This window comes from Oncorhynchus nerka, linkage group LG12 (assembly GCF_034236695.1).
Source record: "Oncorhynchus nerka isolate Pitt River linkage group LG12, Oner_Uvic_2.0, whole genome shotgun sequence".
Taxonomy (NCBI): Eukaryota; Metazoa; Chordata; class Actinopteri; order Salmoniformes; family Salmonidae; genus Oncorhynchus; species Oncorhynchus nerka.
Genome location: NC_088407.1, coordinates 88,109,418 through 88,128,761, shown reverse-complemented (window position 1 = coordinate 88,128,761; position 19,344 = coordinate 88,109,418). Strand labels below are relative to the sequence as shown.

Sequence of the window (19,344 nt, the reverse complement as noted above, 5' to 3'; positions counted from 1 at the left end):
CCAAATGTGAAAGCCAAGCAAACCGTATTAAGCTAAGATAGCTTTTCCCCAAATGTGAAAGCCAAGCAAATAGTTACTAAGACACAGGAAAATCTCAGTATTTGCAATATGAGGACGGGATTATTTTCTCTTTCTGATTTTACAGTACACACCTGATCCACAGGTCCTGGTCTCTCCTCACATATAAACTAATATGAGCTGGTATGAGGAGAGACTTTTCTTATCCCTGATATTACAGTACACTAGGGGTCAGGGGTGATATTACAGTACACTAGGGGTCAGGGGTGATATTACAGTACACTAGGGGTCAGGGGTGATATTACAGTACACTAGGGGTCAGGGGTGATATTACAGTACACTAGGGGTCAGGGGTGAAATACAGTACACTAGGGGTCAGGGGTCAGGGGTGATATTACAGTACACTAGGGGTCAGGGGTGATATTACAGTACACTAGGGGTCAGGGGTGAAATACAGTACACTAGGGGTCAGGGATGATATTACAGTACACTAGGGATCAGGGATGATATTACAGTACACTAGGGGTCAGGGATGATATTACAGTACACTAGGGGTCGGGGTGAAATACAGTACACTAGGGGTCAGGGGTGATATTACAGTACACTAGGGGTCGGGGTGAAATACAGTACACTAGGGGTCAGGGGTGAAATACAGTACAGGGTCAGGGTGATATTACAGTACAGGGTCAGGGGTCAGGGTGATATTACAGTACACTAGGGGTCAGGGATGATATTACAGTACACTAGGGGTCAGGGGTGAAATACAGTACAGGGTCAGGGTGATATTACAGTACAGGGTCAGGGGTCAGGGTGATATTACAGTACAGGGTTAGGGGTCAGGGGTGATATTACAGTACACTAGGGGTCAGGGGTGATATTACAGTACACTAGGGGTCAGGGGTGAAATACAGTACACTAGGGGTCAGGGGTGAAATACAGTACAGGGTCAGGGTGATATTACAGTACAGGGTCAGGGGTCAGGGTGATATTACAGTACAGGGTCAGGGGTCAGGGTGATATTACAGTACAGGGTCAGGGTGATATTACAGTACAGGGTTAGGGGTCAGGGGTGATATTACAGTACAGGGTCAGGGTGATATTACAGTACAGGGTTAGGGGTCAGGGTGATATTACAGTACAGGGGTCAGGGTGATATTACAGTACAGGGTTAGGAGTCAGGGTGATATTACAGTACAGGGTTAGGGGTCAGGGTGATATTACAGTACAGGGTTAGGGGTCAGGGGTGATATTACAGTACAGGGTTAGGGGTCAGGGGTGATATTACAGTACAGGGTTAGGGGTCAGGGTGATATTACAGTACAGGGTTAGGGGTCAGGGGTGATATTACAGTACAGGGTTAGGGGTCAGGGGTGATATTACAGTACAGGGTTAGGGGTCAGGGGTGATATTACAGTACAGGGTTAGGGGTCAGGGTGATATTACAGTACAGGGTTAGGGGTCAGGGTGATATTACAGTACAGGGTTAGGGGTCAGGGGTGATATTACAGTACAGGGTTAGGGATCAGGGGTGATATTACAGTACAGGGTTAGGGGTCAGGGTGATATTACAGTACAGGGTTAGGGGTCAGGGTGATATTACAGTACAGGGTTAGGGGTCAGGGGTGATATTACAGTACACACACCTGATTCTGAGCCCCGGGAACTCTTTTTCAGATTGCTGTGTCGTGTTGTTCCGGGAGACATGTTGGGGGAGGAGTCGGGGTTATAGACTATGTGACTGGCCCCTGACAGCTCCGCCTTCCTCTCTGCATAGGTGCTCCTGGCTGAACCTGGGGTACATAGAGGTTAGAGGTCACAGGTCAGAAGTTCCATAACACATTCCCTAAACCTGGGATACACAGAGGTTAGAGGTCACAGGTCAGAGGTTACCTAACATATCCCCTAAACCTGGGATACATAGAGGTTAGAGGTCACAGGTCAGAAGTTACATAACACATCACCTAAACCCGGGGTACACACAGAGAGATTATTGCCATAATCAATACAGTATGTACATTATGATATTAGCAATAAAACATTAATTGATATACATTTTCGCTCTGAGAAAAGCCCAGACAATGGTGGTTGTAAAAATGTCCACATTTGTGACAGTAAAGACACTGATTGATTGACTTGATACATACTGTGTAGCCCTGGTGTCTGGTAGCCGAGGTAACGTGATCCTCGTGGTTGGATGTAGGAAGGTTTGAACGTGGGGAGGACAAAGGGGATCTCTTTTCCATCCAAGGGGAGTTTAGAGAGGAGATAGTCCTCTGATACCCCTACACCCTTCCTGGGGCCACCTGAGATAGCTCTGGCAGGGGGCATCTTCATTGTAATCACTACAAAGTAGAATAAACCATTATTTTTCCTCCGAGGGACTTCAGTTTACTAAGTAGTAGACATCCATCATATTTTATAAACGGGGCGGCAGGGTAGCCTAGTGGTTAGAGCGTTGGACTAGTAACTGAAAGGTTGCAAGTTCAAACCCTCGAGCTGACAAGGTAAAAATCTGTCGTTCTGCCCCTGAACAAGGCAGTTAACCCACTGTCCCTAGGCCGTCGTTATAAATAAGAATTTGTTCTTAATCGACTTGCCTGGTAAAATAAATCAGGCTGTAAAATATATGATACTACATTAAAAAGAGATCAAAAATAACACAAAGGATAGAGGCTAATCAATGTAATATAATATAAGCCAAGGAGTAATCCAATAGGCTATTTATTTATTTTTTATATGTATAAAATTAACAATTTTACCTACCTTGCTGCTCTATCTCAGCGTCCTTGCCTAGGAAGGTCTTGCAGCAGTTCTTGATGCATTCCATTGCCATGCTGTAATAGAGTCGTAATCAGAGTACACAACAGAATAAACAGCAGCACGAAGCCAACTGTATTACCGCATGAAAGTTCCTGAGAATTTACATTCAAATAACTGACTGCGACTTTTTATCTTTCTGACGACAGAATAGTTCAAGAAATTAATTGACAGGAGTCAGCTATATCTTCTGATGAGAAGAGATACATAGGTAGAAACGATTCCTAGACATTTCAGCAATTATTATCATCTCACAATAACCACGTTAACCAAACTAAAACAAATTTATGAAAACCTGCTAAGCAGATATTCCCGCCCCGGGAAGACGCACAACTTCTTTCAGTACTTCTCTATAGAACAGCTGGAATAGTGGGTATTCTCCCAAACTGTCCTCGTCCTTAACTTCCACTGGAGCCACAGACCCGTTTTAGGTCCTAGTGCCCGTCGAGTTTAAGGCTGGTTGGTTCTGTTGACATGCTTCCTCTCTCTCCGCTAATGCCCTTCAACGAGACGTTCTCAAGATTAACAAGCTTCCTTCTCCAAAAACTAAATGAATAATAAACATGTGCAGGAGTCTCAATTGCTTCCTTAATAAAGATGAAGAATGGTATAGTCTATTATAGTCTATTATAGTCTGTTCATATGATCTCCATGTTATAGTCTATTATAGTCTGTTCATATGATCTCCATGTTATAGTCTATTATAGTCTATTATAGTCTATTCATGTGATCTCCATGGTATAGTCTATTATAGTCTATTATAGTCTGAAGAATGGTATAGTCTATTATAGTCTGTTATAGTCTGAAGAATGGTATAGTCTATTATAGTCTGTTATAGTCTGAAGAATGGTATAGTCTATTATAGTCTATTCATATGATCTCCATGTTATAGTCTATTATAGTCTATTCATGTGATCTCCATGTTATAGTCTATTATAGTCTATTATAGTCTATTCATATGATCTCCATGTTATAGTCTATTATAGTCTGTTCATGTGATCTCCATGTTATAGTCTATTCATGTGATCTCCATGTTATAGTCTATTATAGTCTATTATAGTCTATTCATATGATCTCCATGTTATAGTCTATTCATGTGATCTCCATGTTATAGTCTATTATAGTCTATTATAGTCTATTCATATGATCTCCATGTTATAGTCTGTTATAGTTTATTATAGTCTATTCATATGATCTCCATGTTATAGTCTATTATAGTCTATTATAGTCTATTCATGTGATCTCCATGTTATAGTCTATTATAGTCTATTATAGTCTATTCATGTGATCTCCATGTTATAGTCTATTATAGTCTGTTCATGTGATCTCCATGTTATAGTCTATTATAGTCTATTATAGTCTGTTCATATGATCTCCATGGTATAGTCTGTTATAGTTTATTATAGTCTATTCATGTGATCTCCATGTTATAGTCTATTATAGTCTATTATAGTCTATTCATGTGATCTCCATGTTATAGTCTATTATAGTCTATTATAGTCTGTTCATATGATCTCCATGTTATAGTCTGTTATAGTCTATTATAGTCTGTTCATGTGATCTCCATGTTATAGTCTATTCATGTGATCTCCATGTTATAGTCTATTATAGTCTATTATAGTCTATTCATGTGATCTCCATGTTATAGTCTATTATAGTCTATTATAGTCTGTTCATATGATCTCCATGTTATAGTCTATTATAGTCTATTATAGTCTGTTCATGTGATCTCCATGTTATAGTCTATTCATGTGATCTCCATGTTATAGTCTGTTATAGTCTATTCATGTGATCTCCATGTTATAGTCTGTTCATGTGATCTCCATGTTATAGTCTATTATAGTCTATTATAGTCTGTTCATATGATCTCCATGTTATAGTCTGTTCATGTGATCTCCATGTTATAGTCTATTATAGTCTATTATAGTCTGTTCATATGATCTCCATGTTATAGTCTGTTCATGTGATCTCCATGTTATAGTCTATTCATGTGATCTCCATGTTATAGTCTGTTATAGTCTGTTCATGTGATCTCCATGTTATAGTCTGTTATAGTCTATTCATGTGATCTCCATGTTATAGTCTGTTATAGTCTGTTCATGTGATCTCCATGTTATAGTCTGTTATAGTCTGTTCATGTGATCTCCATGTTATAGTCTGTTATAGTCTGTTCATGTGATCTCCATGTTATAGTCTGTTATAGTCTATTCATGTGATCTCCATGTTATAGTCTATTCATGTGATCTCCATGTTATAGTCTGTTCATGTGATCTCCATGTTATAGTCTGTTCATGTGATCTCCATGTTATAGTCTATTCATGTGATCTCCATGTTATAGTCTGTTATAGTCTGTTCATGTGATCTCCATGTTATAGTCTATTCATGTGATCTCCATGTTATAGTCTGTTCATGTGATCTCCATGTTATAGTCTATTCATGTGATCTCCATGTTATAGTCTGTTATAGTCTGTTCATGTGATCTCCATGTTATAGTCTATTCATGTGATCTCCATGTTATAGTCTGTTCATGTGATCTCCATGTTATAGTCTGTTCATGTGATCTCCATGTTATAGTCTGTTCATGTGATCTCCATGTTATAGTCTATTCATGTGATCTCCATGTTATAGTCTATTATAGTCTGTTCATGTGATCTCCATGTTATAGTCTATTCATGTGATCTCCATGTTATAGTCTGTTATAGTCTGTTCATGTGATCTCCATGTTATAGTCTGTTATAGTCTATTCATGTGATCTCCATGTTATAGTCTGTTATAGTCTGTTCATGTGATCTCCATGTTATAGTCTATTCATGTGATCTCCATGTTATAGTCTATTCATGTGATCTCCATGTTATAGTCTGTTCATGTGATCTCCATGTTATAGTCTATTCATGTGATCTCCATGTTATAGTCTGTTATAGTCTATTCATGTGATCTCCATGTTATAGTCTATTCATGTGATCTCCATGTTATAGTCTATTCATGTGATCTCCATGTTATAGTCTATTCATGTGATCTCCATGTTATAGTCTGTTATAGTCTGTTATAGTCTGTTATAGTCTGTTCATGTGATCTCCATGTTATAGTCTGTTCATGTGATCTCCATGTTATAGTCTGTTATAGTCTGTTCATATGATCTCCATGTTATAGTCTGTTCATGTGATCTCCATGTTATAGTCTGTTATAGTCTGTTATAGTCTGTTATAGTCTGTTCATGTGATCTCCATGTTATAGTCTGTTCATGTGATCTCCATGTTATAGTCTGTTATAGTCTGTTATAGTCTGTTATAGTCTGTTCATGTGATCTCCATGTTATAGTCTGTTCATGTGATCTCCATGTTATAGTCTGTTATAGTCTGTTCATATGATCTCCATGTTATAGTCTATTATAGTCTGTTCATATGATCTCCATGTTATAGTCTGTTCATGTGATCTCCATGTTATAGTCTATTCATGTGATCTCCATGTTATAGTCTATTCATGTGATCTCCATGTTATAGTCTGTTATAGTCTATTCATGTGATCTCCATGTTATAGTCTATTCATGTGATCTCCATGTTATAGTCTATTCATGTGATCTCCATGTTATAGTCTGTTATAGTCTGTTCATGTGATCTCCATGTTATAGTCTATTCATGTGATCTCCATGTTATAGTCTATTCATGTGATCTCCATGTTATAGTCTATTCATGTGATCTCCATGTTATAGTCTGTTCATGTGATCTCCATGTTATAGTCTATTCATGTGATCTCCATGTTATAGTCTGTTATAGTCTATTCATGTGATCTCCATGTTATAGTCTATTCATGTGATCTCCATGTTATAGTCTGTTCATGTGATCTCCATGTTATAGTCTATTCATGTGATCTCCATGTTATAGTCTGTTATAGTCTATTCATGTGATCTCCATGTTATAGTCTATTCATGTGATCTCCATGTTATAGTCTGTTCATGTGATCTCCATGTTATAGTCTATTCATGTGATCTCCATGTTATAGTCTATTATAGTCTGTTCATATGATCTCCATGTTATAGTCTGTTCATGTGATCTCCATGTTATAGTCTATTCATGTGATCTCCATGTTATAGTCTATTCATGTGATCTCCATGTTATAGTCTATTCATGTGATCTCCATGTTATAGTCTGTTCATGTGATCTCCATGTTATAGTCTATTCATGTGATCTCCATGTTATAGTCTGTTATTCATTCATGATCTCCATGTTATAGTCTATTCATGTGTCTCCATGTTATAGTCTGTTCATGTGATCTCCATGTTATAGTCTATTCATGTGATCTCCATGTTATAGTCTATTATAGTCTGTTCATATGATCTCCATGTTATAGTCTGTTCATGTGATCTCCATGTTATAGTCTATTATAGTCTATTATAGTCTGTTCATATGATCTCCATGTTATAGTCTGTTCATGTGATCTCCATGTTATAGTCTATTCATGTGATCTCCATGTTATAGTCTGTTATAGTCTGTTCATGTGATCTCCATGTTATAGTCTGTTATAGTCTATTCATGTGATCTCCATGTTATAGTCTGTTATAGTCTGTTCATGTGATCTCCATGTTATAGTCTGTTATAGTCTGTTCATGTGATCTCCATGTTATAGTCTGTTATAGTCTGTTCATGTGATCTCCATGTTATAGTCTGTTATAGTCTATTCATGTGATCTCCATGTTATAGTCTATTCATGTGATCTCCATGTTATAGTCTGTTCATGTGATCTCCATGTTATAGTCTGTTCATGTGATCTCCATGTTATAGTCTATTCATGTGATCTCCATGTTATAGTCTGTTATAGTCTGTTCATGTGATCTCCATGTTATAGTCTATTCATGTGATCTCCATGTTATAGTCTGTTCATGTGATCTCCATGTTATAGTCTATTCATGTGATCTCCATGTTATAGTCTGTTATAGTCTGTTCATGTGATCTCCATGTTATAGTCTATTCATGTGATCTCCATGTTATAGTCTGTTCATGTGATCTCCATGTTATAGTCTGTTCATGTGATCTCCATGTTATAGTCTGTTCATGTGATCTCCATGTTATAGTCTATTCATGTGATCTCCATGTTATAGTCTATTATAGTCTGTTCATGTGATCTCCATGTTATAGTCTATTCATGTGATCTCCATGTTATAGTCTGTTATAGTCTGTTCATGTGATCTCCATGTTATAGTCTGTTATAGTCTATTCATGTGATCTCCATGTTATAGTCTGTTATAGTCTGTTCATGTGATCTCCATGTTATAGTCTATTCATGTGATCTCCATGTTATAGTCTGTTCATGTGATCTCCATGTTATAGTCTATTCATGTGATCTCCATGTTATAGTCTATTATAGTCTGTTCATATGATCTCCATGTTATAGTCTGTTCATGTGATCTCCATGTTATAGTCTATTATAGTCTATTATAGTCTGTTCATATGATCTCCATGTTATAGTCTGTTCATGTGATCTCCATGTTATAGTCTATTCATGTGATCTCCATGTTATAGTCTGTTATAGTCTGTTCATGTGATCTCCATGTTATAGTCTGTTATAGTCTATTCATGTGATCTCCATGTTATAGTCTGTTATAGTCTGTTCATGTGATCTCCATGTTATAGTCTGTTATAGTCTGTTCATGTGATCTCCATGTTATAGTCTATAGTCTGTTCATGTGATCTCCATGTTATAGTCTGTTATAGTCTATTCATGTGATCTCCATGTTATAGTGTTATAGTCTGTTCATGTGATCTCCATGTTATAGTCTGTTCATGTGATCTCCATGTTATAGTCTATTCATGTGATCTCCATGTTATAGTCTGTTATAGTCTGTTCATGTGATCTCCATGTTATAGTCTATTCATGTGATCTCCATGTTATAGTCTGTTCATGTGATCTCCATGTTATAGTCTGTTCATGTGATCTCCATGTTATAGTCTGTTATAGTCTGTTCATGTGATCTCCATGTTATAGTCTATTCATGTGATCTCCATGTTATAGTCTGTTCATGTGATCTCCATGTTATAGTCTGTTCATGTGATCTCCATGTTATAGTCTGTTCATGTGATCTCCATGTTATAGTCTATTCATGTGATCTCCATGTTATAGTCTATAGTCTGTTCATGTGATCTCCATGTTATAGTCTATTCATGTGATCTCCATGTTATAGTCTGTTATAGTCTGTTCATGTGATCTCCATGTTATAGTCTGTTATAGTCTATTCATGTGATCTCCATGTTATAGTCTGTTATAGTCTGTTCATGTGATCTCCATGTCTGTTATAGTCTATTCATGTGATCTCCATGTTATAGTCTGTTATAGTCTGTTCATGTGATCTCCATGTTATAGTCTATTCATGTGATCTCCATGTTATAGTCTCATTCATGGTCCATGTTATGTCTGAGAGTGATCTCCATGTTATAGTCTATTCAAGTGATCTCCATGTTATAGTCTGTTATAGTCTGTTCATGTGATCTCCATGTTATAGTCTATTCATGTGATCTCCATGTTATAGTCTATTCATGTGATCTCCATGTTATAGTCTATTCATGGTTGATACTGGATAGGACTGATAGTCTGTTATAGTCTGTTCATGTGATCTCCATGTTATAGTCTGTTCATGGATCTCCATGTTATAGTTGTTATAGTCTGTTCATATGATCTCCATGTTATAGTCTGTTCATGTGATCTCCATGTTATAGTCTGTTATAGTCTGTTATAGGTTATAGTCTGTTCATGGATCTCCATGTTATAGTCTGTTCATGTGATCTCCATGTTATAGTTGTTATAGTCTGTTATAGTCTGTTCATGATCTCCATGTTATAGTCTGTTCATGTGATTGTTATAGTCTGTTATAGTCTGACATGATCTCCATGTTATAGTCTATTATAGTCTGAGAGGACTCCATGTTATAGTCTGTTCATGGATCTCCATGTTATAGTCTATTCATGTGATCTCCATGTTATAGGACTGATTCATGGTTCCATGTTATAGTCTGTTATAGTCTATTCATGGATCTCCATGTTATAGTCTATTCATGGATCTCCATGTTATAGTCTGTTCATGGACTCCAGGTTATAGTCTATTCATGTGATCTCCATGTTATAGTTGTTATAGTCTATTCATGGATCTCCATGTTATAGTCTATTCATGTGATTGATAGTCTGTTCATGTGATCTCCATGTTATAGTCTATTCATGTGATCTCCATGTTATAGTCTGATACTATTCATGGATCTCCATGTTCAGTCTATTCATGTGATCTCCATGTTATAGTCTGTTCATGTGATCTCCATGTTATAGTCTATTCATGTGATCTCCATGTTATAGTCTTTATAGTCTGTTCATATGATCTCCATGTTATAGTCTGTTCATGGATCTCCATGTTATAGTCTATTCATGTGATCTCCATGTTATAGTCTATTCATGGATCTCCATGTTATAGTTGTTCATGTGATCTCCATGTTAGGTCTGTTCATGTGATCTCCATGTTATAGTCTGATCATGTGATCTCCATGTTATAGTCTGTTATAGTCTATTCATGTGATCTCCATGTTATAGTCTATTCATGTGATCTCCATGTTATAGTCTGTTCATGTGATCTCCATGTTATAGTCTATTCATGTGATCTCCATGTTATAGTCTATTATAGTCTGTTCATATGATCTCCATGTTATAGTCTGTTCATGTGATCTCCATGTTATAGTCTATTATAGTCTATTATAGTCTGTTCATATGATCTCCATGTTATAGGACATGTGATCTCCATGTTATAGTCTATTCATGTGATCTCCATGTTATAGTCTGTTATAGTCTGTTCATGTGATCTCCATGTTATAGTCTGTTATAGTCTATTCATGTGATCTCCATGTTATAGTCTGTTATAGTCTGTTCATGTGATCTCCATGTTATAGTCTGTTATAGTCTGTTCATGTGATCTCCATGTTATAGTCTGTTATAGTCTGTTCATGTGATCTCCATGTTATAGTCTGTTATAGTCTATTCATGTGATCTCCATGTTATAGTCTATTCATGTGATCTCCATGTTATAGTCTGTTATAGTCTGTTCATGTGATCTCCATGTTATAGTCTATTCATGTGATCTCCATGTTATAGTCTGTTCATGGATCTCCATGTTATAGTCCATGGATCTCCATGTTATAGTCTGTTATAGTCTGTTCTGATCTCCATGTTATAGTTATTGGATCTCCATGTTATAGTCTGTTCATGTGATCTCCATGTTATAGTCTGTTCATGTGATCTCCATGTTATAGTCTGTTCATGTGATCTCCATGTTATAGTCTATTCATGTGATCTCCATGTTATAGTCTATTATAGTCTGTTCATGTGATCTCCATGTTATAGTCTATTCATGTGATCTCCATGTTATAGTCTGTTATAGTCTGTTCATGTGATCTCCATGTTATAGTCTGTTATAGTCTATTCATGTGATCTCCATGTTATAGTCTGTTATAGTCTGTTCATGTGATCTCCATGTTATAGTCTATTCATGTGATCTCCATGTTATAGTCTATTCATGTGATCTCCATGTTATAGTCTGTTCATGTGATCTCCATGTTATAGTCTATTCATGTGATCTCCATGTTATAGTCTGTTATAGTCTATTCATGTGATCTCCATGTTATAGTCTATTCATGTGATCTCCATGTTATAGTCTATTCATGTGATCTCCATGTTATAGTCTATTCATGTGATCTCCATGTTATAGTCTGTTATAGTCTGTTATAGTCTGTTATAGTCTGTTCATGTGATCTCCATGTTATAGTCTGTTCATGTGATCTCCATGTTATAGTCTGTTATAGTCTGTTCATATGATCTCCATGTTATAGTCTGTTCATGTGATCTCCATGTTATAGTCTGTTATAGTCTGTTATAGTCTGTTATAGTCTGTTCATGTGATCTCCATGTTATAGTCTGTTCATGTGATCTCCATGTTATAGTCTGTTATAGTCTGTTATAGTCTGTTATAGTCTGTTCATGTGATCTCCATGTTATAGTCTGTTCATGTGATCTCCATGTTATAGTCTGTTATAGTCTGTTCATATGATCTCCATGTTATAGTCTATTATAGTCTGTTCATATGATCTCCATGTTATAGTCTGTTCATGTGATCTCCATGTTATAGTCTATTCATGTGATCTCCATGTTATAGTCTATTCATGTGATCTCCATGTTATAGTCTGTTATAGTCTATTCATGTGATCTCCATGTTATAGTCTATTCATGTGATCTCCATGTTATAGTCTATTCATGTGATCTCCATGTTATAGTCTGTTATAGTCTGTTCATGTGATCTCCATGTTATAGTCTATTCATGTGATCTCCATGTTATAGTCTATTCATGTGATCTCCATGTTATAGTCTATTCATGTGATCTCCATGTTATAGTCTGTTCATGTGATCTCCATGTTATAGTCTATTCATGTGATCTCCATGTTATAGTCTGTTATAGTCTATTCATGTGATCTCCATGTTATAGTCTATTCATGTGATCTCCATGTTATAGTCTGTTCATGTGATCTCCATGTTATAGTCTATTCATGTGATCTCCATGTTATAGTCTGTTATAGTCTATTCATGTGATCTCCATGTTATAGTCTGTTATAGTCTGTTCATGTGATCTCCATGTTATAGTCTATTCATGTGATCTCCATGTTATAGTCTATTCATATGATCTCCATGTTATAGTCTGTTATAGTCTATTCATGTGATCTCCATGTTATAGTCTGTTCATGTGATCTCCATGTTATAGTCTATTCATATGATCTCCATGTTATAGTCTGTTATAGTCTATTCATGTGATCTCCATGTTATAGTCTATTCATGTGATCTCCATGTTATAGTCTATTCATATGATCTCCATGTTATAGTCTATTATAGTCTGTTATAGTCTGTTCATGTGATCTCCATGTTATAGTCTATTCATGTGATCTCCATGTTATTGTCTATTCATGTGATCTCCATGTTATAGTCTATTCATGTGATCTCCATGTTATAGTCTATTCATATGATCTCCATGTTATAGTCTGTTATAGTCTATTCATGTGATCTCCATGTTATAGTCTGTTATAGTCTGTTATAGTCTATTATAGTCTGTTCATGTGATCTCCATGTTATAGTCTATTCATATGATCTCCATGTTATAGTCTGTTATAGTCTATTCATGTGATCTCCATGTTATAGTCTATTCATGTGATCTCCATGTTATAGTCTATTCATATGATCTCCATGTTATAGTCTATTATAGTCTGTTATAGTCTGTTCATGTGATCTCCATGTTATAGTCTGTTATAGTCTATTCATGTGATCTCCATGTTATAGTCTGTTCATGTGATCTCCATGTTATAGTCTATTCATGTGATCTCCATGTTATAGTCTATTCATGTGATCTCCATGTTATAGTCTATTCATGTGATCTCCATGTTATAGTCTGTTATAGTCTATTCATGTGATCTCCATGTTATAGTCTGTTCATGTGATCTCCATGTTATAGTCTATTCATGTGATCTCCATGTTATAGTCTATTCATGTGATCTCCATGTTATAGTCTATTATAGTCTGTTCATATGATCTCCATGTTATAGTCTATTCATGTGATCTCCATGTTATAGTCTATTCATGTGATCTCCATGTTATAGTCTATTCATGTGATCTCCATGTTATAGTCTGTTATAGTCTGTTCATGTGATCTCCATGTTATAGTCTGTTATAGTCTGTTCATGTGATCTCCATGTTATAGTCTGTTATAGTCTGTTCATGTGATCTCCATGTTATAGTCTGTTATAGTCTATTCATGTGATCTCCATGTTATAGTCTGTTATAGTCTGTTCATGTGATCTCCATGTTATAGTCTGTTCATGTGATCTCCATGTTATAGTCTATTCATGTGATCTCCATGTTATTGTCTATTCATGTGATCTCCATGGTATAGTCTGTTCATATGATCTCCATGTTATAGTCTATTATAGTCTGTTCATGTGATCTCCATGTTATAGTCTGTTCATGTGATCTCCATGTTATAGTCTATTCATGTGATCTCCATGTTATAGTCTATTCATGTGATCTCCATGTTATAGTCTATTCATGTGATCTCCATGTTATAGTCTGTTATAGTCTGTTCATGTGATCTCCATGTTATAGTCTATTCATGTGATCTCCATGTTATAGTCTATTCATGTGATCTCCATGTTATAGTCTATTATAGTCTGTTATAGTCTATTCATGTGATCTCCATGTTATAGTCTGTTCATGTGATCTCCATGTTATAGTCTATTATAGTCTGTTATAGTCTATTCATGTGATCTCCATGTTATAGTCTATTCATGTGATCTCCATGTTATAGTCTGTTATAGTCTGTTCATGTGATCTCCATGTTATAGTCTATTCATGTGATCTCCATGTTATAGTCTATTCATGTGATCTCCATATGAGCAAGTATCCTCATTTGACCTCCCAGTTTTGGCCACTATTGGCTTTTGTTGCTAATCCCCAAAATCATTACATAAGGAGAATAACTATGACATGGCATTGTTACATAAGAAGAATAACTTTGACATGACATTGTTACATAAGGAGAATAACTTTGACCAGATGCAGCATTCAGATCCAGTACGTTTTATTGGACTGACCAGGTTGTTATTGGAGAGGACTGACCAGGTTCACTACAGGTTGTTACTGGAGAGGACTGACCAGGTTGATACTGGAGAGGACTGACCAGGTTGTTACTGGAGAGGACTGACCAGGTTCACTACAGGTTGATACTGGAGAGGACTGACCAGGTTCACTACAGGTTGATACTGGAGAGGACTGACCAGGTTGATACTGGAGAGGACTGACCAGGTTGATACTGGAGAGGACTGACCAGGTTGATACTGGAGAGGACTGACCAGGTTGATACTGGAGAGGACTGACCAGGTTGATACTGGAGAGGACTGACCAGGTTGATATTGGAGAGGACTGACCAGGTTGTTACTGGAGAGGACTGACCAGGTTGTTACTGGAGAGGACTGACCAGGTTCACTACAGGTTGTTACTGGAGAGGACTGACCAGGTTGTTATTGGAGAGGACTGACCAGGTTGATACTGGAGAGGACTGACCAGGTTCACTACAGGTTGTTACTGGAGAGGACTGACCAGGTTCACTACAGGTTGTTATTGGAGAGGACTGACCAGGTTCACGACAGGTTGATACTGGAGAGGACTGACCAGGTTGTTACTGGAGAGGACTGACCAGGTTGTTATTGGAGAGGACTGACCAGGTTCACTACAGGTTGATACTGGAGAGGACTGACCAGGTTGATACTGGAGAGGACTGACCAGGTTGATACTGGAGAGGACTGACCAGGTTCACTACAGGTTGATACTGGAGAGGACTGACCAGGTTGATACTGGAGAGGACTGACTAGGTTGATACTGGAGAGGACTGACCAGGTTGATACTGGAGAGGACTGACCAGGTTGATATTGGAGAGGACTGACCAGGTTGATATTGGAGAGGACTGACCAGGTTGTTATTGGAGAGGACTGACCAGGTTGATATTGGAGAGGACTGACCAGGATGATATTGGAGAGGACTGACCAGGTTGATATTGGAGAGGACTGACCAGGTTGATATTGGAGAGGACTGACCAGGTTGATATTGGAGAGGACTGACCAGGTTGTTACTGGAGAGGACGGACCAGGTTGTTACTGGAGAGGACTGACCAGGTTGTTACTGGAGAGGACTGACCAGGTTGATATTGGAGAGGACTGACCAGGTTGTTATTGGAGAGGACTGACCAGGTTGATATTGGAGAGGACTGACCAGGTTGATATTGGAGAGGACTGACCAGGTTGATATTGGAGAGGACTGACCAGGTTGATATTGGAGAGGACTGACCAGGTTGATATTGGAGAGGACTGACCAGGTTGTTATTGGAGAGGACTGACCAGGTTGATATTGGAGAGGACTGACCAGGTTGATATTGGAGAGGACTGACCAGGTTGTTATTGGAGAGGACTGACCAGGTTGATATTGGAGAGGACTGACCAGGTTGATATTGGAGAGGACTGACCAGGTTGTTATTGGAGAGGACTGACCAGGTTGATATTGGAGAGGACTGACCAGGTTCACTACAGGTTGATACTGGAGAGGACTGACCAGGTTGTTATTGGAGAGGACTGACCAGGTTCACTACAGGTTGTTACTGGAGAGGACTGACCAGGTTGTTACTGGAGAGGACTGACCAGGTTCACTACAGGTTGTTACTGGAGAGGACTGACCAGGTTGATACTGGAGAGGACTGACCAGGTTCACTACAGGTTGTTACTGGAGATGACTGACCAGGTTGTTATTGGAGAGGACTGACCAGGTTGTTACTGGAGAGGACTGACCAGGTTGTTACTAGAGAGGACTGACCAGGTTCACTACAGGTTGATACTGGAGAGGACTGACCAGGTTCACTTACAGGTTGTTATTGGAGAGGACTGACCAGGTTGTTACTGGAGAGGACTGACCAGGTTGATATTGGAGAGGACTGACCAGGTTCACTACAGGTTGATACTGGAGAGGACTGACCAGGTTGTTACTGGAGAGGACTGACCAGGTTGATATTGGAGAGGACTGACCAGGTTCACTACAGGTTGATACTGGAGAGGACTGACCAGGTTCACTTACAGGTTGTTATTGGAGAGGACTGACCAGGTTCACTACAGGTTGTTACTGGAGAGGACTGACCAGGTTCACTACAGGTTGTTACTGGAGAGGACTGACCAGGTTCACTACAGGTTATTACTGGAGAGGACTGACCAGGTTGTTATTGGAGAGGACTGACCAGGTTGTTACTGGAGAGGACTGACCAGGTTCACTTACAGGTTGTTATTGGAGAGGACTGACCAGGTTGTTACTGGAGAGGACTGACCAGGTTGATATTGGAGAGGACTGACCAGGTTCACTACAGGTTGATACTGGAGAGGACTGACCAGGTTGTTACTGGAGAGGACCAATGTTCACCAGGTTGATACTGGAGAGGACTGACCAGGTTGATACTGGAGAGGACTGACCAGGTTCACTACAGGTTGTTACTGGAGAGGACTGACCAGGTTCACTACAGGTTGTTACTGGAGAGGACTGACCAGGTTCACTACAGGTTGTTACTGGAGAGGACTGACCAGGTTCACTACAGGTTATTACTGGAGAGGACTGACCAGGTTGTTATTGGAGAGGACTGACCAGGTTCACTACAGGTTGATACTGGAGAGGACTGACCAGGTTGTTACTGGAGAGGACTGACCAGGTTCACTACAGGTTGATACTGGAGAGGACTGACCAGGTTCACTACAGGTCGATACTGGAGAGGACTGACCAGGTTGTTACTGGAGAGGACTGACCAATGTTCACTACAGGTTGTTACTGGAGAGGACTGACCAGGTTGATACTGGAGAGGACTGACCAGGTTCACTACAGGTTGATACTGGAGAGGACTGACCAGGTTGTTAATGGAGAGGACTGACCAGGTTGATATTGGAGAGGACTGACCAGGTTCACTACAGGTTGATACTGGAGAGGACTGACCAGGTTCACTACAGGTCGATACTGGAGAGGACTGACCAGGTTCACTACAGGTTGATACTGGAGAGGACTGACCAGGTTGATACTGGAGAGGACTGACCAGGTTGATACTGGAGAGGACTGACCAGGTTGATACTGGAGAGGACTGACCAGGTTCACTACAGGTTTTACTGGAGAGGACTGACCAGGTTCACTACAGGTTGATCCTGGAGAGGACTGACCAGGTTGATACTGGAGAGGACTGACCAGGTTCACTACAGGTTGTTACTGGAGAGGACTGACCAGGTTCACTACAGGTTGTTACTGGAGAGGACTGACCAGGTTCACTACAGGTTGATATTGGAGAGGACTGACCAGGTTCACTACAGGTTGATCCTGGAGAGGACTGACCAGGTTCACTACAGGTTGTTATTGGAGAGGACTGACCAGGTTGTTATTGGAGAGGACTGACCAGGTTCACTACAGGTTGTTACTGGAGAGGACTGACCAGGTTCACTACAGGTTGTTACTAGAGAGGACTGACCAGGTTGTTACTGGAGAGGACTGACCAGGTTGTTATTGGAGAGGACTGACCAGGTTCACTACAGGTTGTTACTAGAGAGGACTGACCAGGTTGTTACTGGAGAGGACTGACCAGGTTGTTATTGGAGAGGACTGACCAGGTTGTTACTGGAGAGGACTGACCAGGTTGTTATTGGAGAGGATTGACCAGGTTGTTATTGGAGAGGACTGACCAGGTTGTTATTGGAGAGGACTGACCAGGTTGTTATTGGAGAGGACTGACCAGGTTCACTACAGGTTGATACTGGAGAGGACTGACCAGGTTCACTACAGGTTGATACTGGAGAGGACTGACCAGGTTGTTACTGGAGAGGACTGACCAGGTTGATATTGGAGAGGACTGACCAGGTTGTTATTGGAGAGGACTGACCAGGTTGATATTGGAGAGGACTGACCAGGTTGATATTGGAGAGGACTGACCAGGTTGATATTGGAGAGGACTGACCAGGTTGATATTGGAGAGGACTGACCAGGTTGATATTGGAGAGGACTGACCAGGTTGTTATTGGAGAGGACTGACCAGGTTGATATTGGAGAGGACTGACCAGGTTGATATTGGAGAGGACTGACCAGGTTGTTATTGGAGAGGACTGACCAGGTTGATATTGGAGAGGACTGACCAGGTTGATATTGGAGAGGACTGACCAGGTTGTTATTGGAGAGGACTGACCAGGTTGATATTGGAGAGGACTGACCAGGTTCACTACAGGTTGATACTGGAGAGGACTGACCAGGTTGTTATTGGAGAGGACTGACCAGGTTCACTACAGGTTGTTACTGGAGAGGACTGACCAGGTTGTTACTGGAGAGGACTGACCAGGTTCACTACAGGTTGTTACTGGAGAGGACTGACCAGGTTGATACTGGAGAGGACTGACCAGGTTCACTACAGGTTGTTACTGGAGATGACTGACCAGGTTGTTATTGGAGAGGACTGACCAGGTTGTTACTGGAGAGGACTGACCAGGTTGTTACTAGAGAGGACTGACCAGGTTCACTACAGGTTGATACTGGAGAGGACTGACCAGGTTCACTTACAGGTTGTTATTGGAGAGGACTGACCAGGTTGTTACTGGAGAGGACTGACCAGGTTGATATTGGAGAGGACTGACCAGGTTCACTACAGGTTGATACTGGAGAGGACTGACCAGGTTGTTACTGGAGAGGACTGACCAGGTTGATATTGGAGAGGACTGACCAGGTTCACTACAGGTTGATACTGGAGAGGACTGACCAGGTTCACTTACAGGTTGTTATTGGAGAGGACTGACCAGGTTCACTACAGGTTGTTACTGGAGAGGACTGACCAGGTTCACTACAGGTTGATACTGGAGAGGACTGACCAGGTTGTTACTGGAGAGGACTGACCAGGTTG

General features: G+C 39.5%; 1 protein-coding gene across 2 annotated transcripts in view; it reads right to left on the bottom strand.

Annotated features, from left to right (window-relative positions):
- LOC115124424 (tandem C2 domains nuclear protein-like) overlaps positions 1–3,219 on the bottom strand; it is a 39,820-nt gene extending 36,601 nt beyond the window's left edge. Inside the window, exons 1-4 of one of the 2 annotated variants that reach the window (XM_065025930.1) lie at positions 3,131–3,219; positions 2,782–2,852; positions 2,163–2,360; positions 1,662–1,808 (exon numbers count right to left, since the gene is read on the bottom strand). In XM_065025930.1, the coding sequence (XP_064882002.1) occupies positions 1,662–1,808; positions 2,163–2,360; positions 2,782–2,851 (415 nt within the window). In that variant the 5' untranslated portion in view covers position 2,852; positions 3,131–3,219. Of the gene's footprint in view, positions 1–1,661; positions 1,809–2,162; positions 2,361–2,781 lie in introns of both variants that reach the window. The other variant, XM_065025931.1, reaches the window with a different exon arrangement.
- Positions 3,220–19,344: the final 16,125 nt, after the last annotated feature.